Source organism: Fragaria vesca, linkage group LG1, assembly GCF_000184155.1.
Source record: "Fragaria vesca subsp. vesca linkage group LG1, FraVesHawaii_1.0, whole genome shotgun sequence".
NCBI classification, from domain to species: domain Eukaryota; kingdom Viridiplantae; phylum Streptophyta; class Magnoliopsida; order Rosales; family Rosaceae; genus Fragaria; species Fragaria vesca.
Window position 1 is genome coordinate 4,497,554 of NC_020491.1, and position 7,637 is coordinate 4,505,190.

The 7,637-nt window shown below is 35.1% G+C and overlaps 1 protein-coding gene across 1 annotated transcript; it reads right to left on the minus strand.

The window, feature by feature from the left end:
• Positions 1-549: 549 nt before the first annotated feature.
• Positions 550-4,827, minus strand: LOC101297486 (probable rhamnogalacturonate lyase B-like). Its single transcript, XM_004288823.1, has 14 exons — positions 4,709-4,827; positions 4,553-4,612; positions 4,320-4,433; positions 4,096-4,215; positions 3,860-4,007; positions 3,505-3,675; positions 3,071-3,226; positions 2,795-2,901; positions 2,540-2,630; positions 1,688-1,829; positions 1,435-1,591; positions 1,193-1,309; positions 938-1,064; positions 550-798 (listed from the first exon to the last, which is right to left on the minus strand). The coding sequence occupies exons 1-14, from the start codon at positions 4,822-4,824 to the stop codon at positions 550-552; spliced, it is 1,875 nt and encodes a 624-aa protein (XP_004288871.1). The 5' UTR covers positions 4,825-4,827.
• Between the last annotated feature and the right edge of the window lie 2,810 nt (positions 4,828-7,637).

The following is a 7,637-nucleotide window of genomic DNA, read 5'->3' on the forward strand; positions in this document are numbered from 1 at the left end:
TGGTTAGGTTCGAAACCCCAAAAAAAAATTATATAAGGGGCACATTTTTTTTTCCCGCACTGGGCTTTTGATCCTTCAGGACCAGCCCTGAATGGAACATTATATTTTACACTTTTGATCTTTTGTGAGCCCTTAGATTTGTTTAAAGTGTTGTTTGAGTGATTTCACACACAGTACTAAGTGATGTGGAAAATGAGAATGCATCCCTTCTTTTCTTTGAGAGCAAAACTTATTATGTTTTCGGTTCGAACCATCCACTGGGTTAATTAGCTAAGTATTTAAAAGATATTAATTTTCCTAATACAACACTTATTTCGCATCACACCATTTGATTCATAGTAGGTGCTACGATTAAATACATTACTGCGAATTATGACCAACAAATATTAATTTTCAGAAAAAAAAAAAAAACAAATTAGTACACAGAAAATAAAAGTATTTCAGTTCATCTGCAAACGAAGTCATCAACAACTAAGTTTAATAGTTATGGTACGTACACGATGTCTACAAGTCTTATTCTTTGATAAACACAAACTAGATAGATGTATATCAGGCGGAAGTTGAAGATGATGGAGCTTCCAAACGAATATAGTCATACATGATTCCCACGAAAGGGCTGGTGCTCATTGCTTGTGTTAGAAACACAGTATTGTCACCTTTCGCAAGCAATGTGCCAGGTACGTTTATGCTATACAGCCGGTAGAGACCATGAATTCCATGCCTGCATATTGCGTTGTCGTGTCCGATTACTCCGGTCGTAAACAGAGGAGTGTCTGCGTTCGAATCATTTACGCGAATCTTCATTTGCAAAAGAAATTAAGGAACCTTATCAGATCATATCTTTAGCATGTAAGTTTAAGTATATTAGAACTGCACTTCATGTAGTAGCTAATGTACGAACGAGGATCTGAAAATATGGTTGCTCCAGCGTTATCACCTGTAACTCTGCTATATTTGCAGTAGCAAGGGCTACTCGAAGTTTGTGGGTTTTGGTCTGATTGACATTGTCAATCTGAAAATTGATTTTCCAGGAAGTCCCTTGGTATGTACCATCATCTTTCTTCCTATGAACCAACAACATCTTGAAGGTAAGGCTAGCTACGTACGAGTACTTCCATATTTAATCAAAATGGGATTACTAAATTCTATTTACACATATTAACTTTGAGAATATACATAGGAAGATCTTGACCTGGTAACTTGAGCAAAGAACCAGTCTTTAGAATAGTCGCTAGTTCCAATAGTGTAAACTAAATCCTCTTTAGGATATAACTCGGCATATCTTTCCCATAACCCCCACTGCCTAAACCTTCAAGTGTAAAATATGTCAGTACACAAAAATAGCTTCAAACATGTAGAAAAAAATTGATGCATATGGAAAACATGTTTCATGGACATCTCAAATATAACAAAGAAAGTTTAAGCTTCGATCACCTGTCGGGATGATTTACATAAAGTTTATTGATATACTTTGGATTGGGATCAGGGACATAGAATCCAGTAGCAGTGCGATCGGGGAAACCAATTTCCCACAATGTTGGCCCATCCCTTGGAGGTTCATATACAAGATCACCCAGCTGGATATCACAGCCTGCTCAATATCACAGCATCAGTTTTAATTTATTTCTACGTACGTAAATTCATCACATTTCAAAGAAAGATAGTTGAAAACATAAGAGAAGTAGACCTGGAGTTATGTTAATGGCAACACCATAGCGATAATCTCCAATAAACCCAGGAACCCACGCGTAGAGATTATAGTTGCCCTCACGTATATTTTTGATAGAGTAATAGCCATTCTCATCCACCCTAGTCCAAAACTGGTAACCCTGATAGCAAGTAAAATATGAAAATTTTCAAGCTAGCTAGAAATAAAGAAATGTCCATTCATCAACTTTGTGATTAAAGCATGCATGAATGTATAACGCATTAACGCATGGCTTACAGCCTAAGGATCGCACGCTCAAGGATTTACAGCGTAAGGATCGCACGCTCAAGGATGGATAAACTATGGATAAAAAAATGAATCTGATTGTCTGCCATGAATGGTTTTTGTCTGGGTGGGTAGGAAGAAAGAGAGAGAAGAGAGACGTGAAGGATTCATGAGATTAATTTTTGAAGACAAACAGTTCTACAGATTTGAGAGATCAATCAAAATTGACAAAGAGATGTAGTGTATTAAGAATTGATATGTTTCGAAACAAAAATGAAATGAAATAATTTAACTTCAAGTTCAGGTCGAAAGAATTTTCTTGGGTACCTATCTGTTTGTGATACCTACATTTATTGATATGACAACAAATTTATTGTCGTTTTGGTAAAGATAATTATTACATGGATATTTTTTTTTTCTATTAGAAATAATTATTCAACTTAAGACAATTTACTTCAGTAATTTTCAAGTTCAGGGCGAAATGATAAGTTTTCCTAGAGGTTTCCAGCAATTCCTAATATATTTCATCGTTAAAATGCAATACTCTTGTATTAAACGATTTGGTGAAATAATACTTTAACAAAGATTATTTGAAAATGAATTCACCTTGCAATCTCTTTGCCATGATCCAACGTCTCCAGGTGGTGCCAGTCCAACATAAGCACCATCGCCAAGTATATGATGGTCACTAACAAAACTAGACAATCATTATTTTCCAGTACGGAACATTTTCAACTCTTAACTTTGTTAATAGGTTAAGAATACGGCTATTAAGTCCTCCAAATTTGTTAATTAAGAGCAATTTCTAACATATAATTTACATAATAAATTAAGAAACAAAACGAATTAATTAATTAGTACCCGTCTCGGACAAGTATTCCACCACTAACATTACCCCGTTGCTTTGACGTTGGAAAATCAGAGGAAGCTGGAAATTCATAAGGCCAGCTTTGTACTTCTGTCATCATCTGAAAATAATTAATGTCGGAAATTAACCCACACTTAAACTTGAGGATGAAAATATGGACTAAATTAAAGGAAAGATACAGCAAAATGGAAACCGGTTGATCCTCTATCTGTTTTCAGAAATATCCACCAAATAATTAATAACTGAGAAAAAACTTATGAAATAAAAACCTGTTTCTTTGCATCTTCCCAGAGTGGTGATGAATCTTTTTCATCAGATGAGGAATTAAGATAGATAAAAACAGGACCGAATACTTTCTTCCATGGCTCATCTGGTTTAAGCTTCAATACAAGGTCCTCTCCTGAATAGTGAGCACTCAGAAACATCTGAATTACATAGTAGAATAGTCTTAACAATAATATTAATTATTGAGGGCATCTTAATTGATTCAAGATTCTTGAATAAGCTAGCATACTAAATTATATGGTTATACAAAATAACTCTTTATGATGAGAAGCACAAACAATTCGCCAAAAATCTAGTACTTCTGAAACCTTGGATCACTACGTACTTATCGAAGGGCTTATAAAAGAAGCATGCAGTGGAATAGGTGCTTGGATCTTGGATGTTTAAGAAGTACTGTAAACAGCTTAATTCAACTTACTGCAAGACAAATAGGACCAACGTGGGAGGTGAGGTTTTGTTTAAGAGGTCCGCCGGATCGGAACTCATCACTAGGTGTTATCTGCCAAAACCCTACATGAGGGTCCTTGCATATCCAACCGTGAACCCGCAGATTTTGATTCTCGCATGAGTATTGGTACTTGTCATCCACCTGAAAGTTTATTGTAATTTTGAACTACTTAAGAATCATTTCCTTTAACATATAAGATAGGTCATCGTATATAAGATAATCAGAACATGAAATGTTTTAAGTTGGTGAAAATCTGAAGATGAATTGATATTCCAGCTAGGTTTATATATACATATATGTATCTAATTCTGGCTCTCTGTCTTACTTCTCCCTTATATTGTGGCTCTATAGGATTGACAAGAAGGACTGCTTCTGGGAAATCTGAATTTAAGATTTGGCTTCGTTCTGGTAATCGGTCATCGGGAAGGGGCATGTTTCGTTGCCTGTTATCAGCTATCGCCATGTACTGAAACCTGTACGTTCAATCATATGTACAACAGTAAATTAACAAACGAGCATATATTGAACAGATCAGTTCATATGGCTAAGTACTATACACACATCTCTTTTCTGAGCTTGAATGTAATCCTGGTCTGGGGAAGATTGAAAGCAGGCCATTCTTTCAAGTGCTCGTAGATGGCGTACGAGTAGAAGCCTGACGAATTACGAAGCATTACAAACCTGAAAAATATATCATATTACTGTCAAGATATAGCATTACAAACCTGTAAAATATATCATGTTACGTATGCAAAGATTATATATGGCATCTCAGTTAAATTAACCTTTTGTCTATATTTAGGGGAACATTCATGTCGTCGTGATTCCACTCTCTAGTGAATGAGATCTCTACTTGTTCTTCACTCTCCACAATAACTGTGAATTTTGTTCCTACGATTCTGCAATCATGGATAAACAAGCAAGTTAATTAAATCTCGAATATACATGATGAACTGTAGAAACTTCCATATCATATGTTGCTAATGTTGGGGTTTTATTAGGTGAATTAGTCTTGTACCGATCATAGGTTCCCGTTGTTCCGATACTTCCGGTTTCACTCCAGACAAGATCCCAGTACCTTCAAGACTCAAATTCATAGTAGCACGATCATGGAAAGGAAAATGAACCGTGAGTAGCTAGTTTCAAGTAGCAGGTAAAGTAGACATGTACGTACCCTCTATTAGCTTCTTCATTGAGAACTTCAAGTAAATTGTCGATGCCTTTATATTGGATCCCAGTGACAATTCCACCTGGATTTGATAGTGTAACTTGGACAATGCCGTTATCCATAATCACCTGCGTGCAATATTATGTGCATGTGCAGATGTACTTGTTAATTGTTATATATGTTCTTATATGTAATTCGATATATTCTTCTATCATTATTTGATATATGTATATATTCTTTTATGTAATTCGATATATATTTTTTTGTATTAAAAGAAAAAGGAAATATCTCAAGTTTGAATCCCCTCCTTCTCATTTAAATAATGATTTTATTTTTTTTGAAATAAATGGAGTTCTCATCTAATAATGATTGATCAATAAAAAGATGAATGAAAATAGTAATGCATAGTGTATGACCAACCAGCAGCATGCTTACTAAATAATATAAACATGATATTGAGAGCCTAGCTACTATATATCAGGTGATGAAAACATATATAACCGGAAGGGTTGAAAGTTAATCTAATCCAAACAACGAATACTTATCAACTTGATATAGTAATATATTTGATATATTGGAAGAAACTAAATTTTAATAGATAAATAAATAATCCAAAGCAGACAAATTTGTGGCTGATGAAAAACTAATGTATAGCCGTATAGGTGTTTAGTCCACACCCTGAGGGGCTGAACCAAAATTTAAAGTTAGGGGTTTGAGATTTAAATATAATGATTTACCGTTACGTTATCATAAATATTTTTCTTATAACATGATCAATTAATAATTATTAGTAAGTAATTAATAATATATTGTTCTAATTATCACATATGTTTTAATGTTGGCCAGTAGTTTCCTTAATTACTAAATCTTTGGTTTTCTCTTTATGAATGCATATATTTATTCTTTAGGGGGTTCAATGTACGTTGTTAATTGAATAGATTTCCTTCTAATTTAGAGAAATGGTAGGGGGTCACTACTAGGAAAAAAAACATATGCGACGAAAAAAATTGAATTCGTCGCTTAGGTATGAACCTATGCTACGAAAACCATCCCGTCGCTTAGGTAAACACTTAAGCGAGGAAAAAATAAACCGTCCCATAAGTTATCACCTAAGCGACGAAAATGTTACTTAAGAGACGAAGACAGTACTTAAGAGACGAAATATTGTTCGTCTCTTAAGTTATGTCTTAGGCGACGAATAAATGAATTTCGTCACAACAATTGTTACCTGAAGCGACGAAAAATTCTGATGCTGCATAAGACGTTGCTTATGAGACGAAATTTTCATCGCATAAGTGTTTTCGACTTTATAACTCCTTCCTCGCTGCCTAGATCTAAAACAGAAGAAAATTTGGGTCTTCCCATAGCTGGAACAGATTTTTGATGTTAGTATCGGAAATCATCAAATTCAGACTTCTAAAGCTTTGTCTACCTCTACTCATGAAACATCACTAGTTTAGACCGGTCTGGACCCCTTCACAGCTTATGGTAGTTCCCCCTGTCTCACCCACCACTAGAACTCCAACATTGATTTATACACACTTGGAGCACAAATAACCCTAAGTTTTTAACCATTATGTAGTCCAATACGTACAATGAGCTATAAGCACCACAATGCCACAACTCCAATGTCTTATAACCTATACATAGTTCATACAATAAACCATTTGTACACACCAGAGACATGCAGAAAAATATATTGTAATCGATAACTAGATGACACGTACATAATCATGGCAATTAATCCTGGCTAGTTAATTTTAGGTCTTTTTTTTAGGTAGTGAATGATATGTGAAACATTGCTGCCTTCTTGAAAATTTGGCGAATCGACCAGAATCATGAAAATGTGATTGAAATCTTTTATGTCGAAATTAAATTTGTTAAGAAACAAAAAGATTTTTAATTATAAAACTGAACGTTTGGTTGATGAAGTAATTCAGCATGACAAAGAATATAAAATGAAAACCTAAGAGCATGACTTACATGATTGTCCTCAATATGCAATTCCACCCCCAAGGACGACATTGTGAGATCGAAGATTCGGTATGAAATCTGAATGTGGGTTTGTAGGAGGAACTGAATTTTATAAAAGGAATGGTTCGATCTTCTTTGATCTCTTATGGACAAAGGTATCGTATTCCTAGCTACGTACCTACGTAGTTTGGCTTCAACTTGGAAGTTGATCAAAAGAAGCGTTCTTTCTTTACTTTTCCCTTGCGTAGGGCTTGCATTTTCTCATGTATGATGCGTGAAGTTCTTTGTTTCCTTCTTCAATTAGTTTGCCTTAATTTGATCAAACGACATAGTAATATCTGCAAATATATACATGTGACGTTGCTGTAATAAGCAACCAAAAATGTGTATGATTTGTAGTTTTCTGTCTGTATTCTATAACAAGATCTGGATGTTGATGTTGTATATTGCTGTTTAAACGCTAAAGTTCACGGCGGCTAAAGGAGCTTATCTTCAAGCTTAAGTTTGCTCGCCTGCATTGGAAGTCATGCTTTAGTGAAAGTAACATCTCCCTCAAGCTTAAGTTCCCATAGGTTTTCTTAACACTCTAACAACTACTTGAGTAGACTCAACAAATGATGAAAACTTGGGACAATTAACTGTTCCTTGCCAAAGCAGATCTGCAGAAGCATGTGTTCTGGGCACGCAACATGAAAATGTACGTACGTAGTTCCATTCACCACGCATTTGGTTTGCAAATTGATTATAAGCGTGTTCCGATCAGTTCACCGGAACAATATGCAGTCCCCAATGCCAACGGAAACGTGAACTTCTCCAATATTTCCTTTGCGTATACTTTTCCATAACCAAAAATGATATCAAAAGGAGAGAGAGAGAGAGAGAGAGAGAGAGAGAGAGAGAACCAGATATTTCTTCTTTTCTATCAAATTTGGTGGCTACAATAATAGTTTCTTATTTCTCA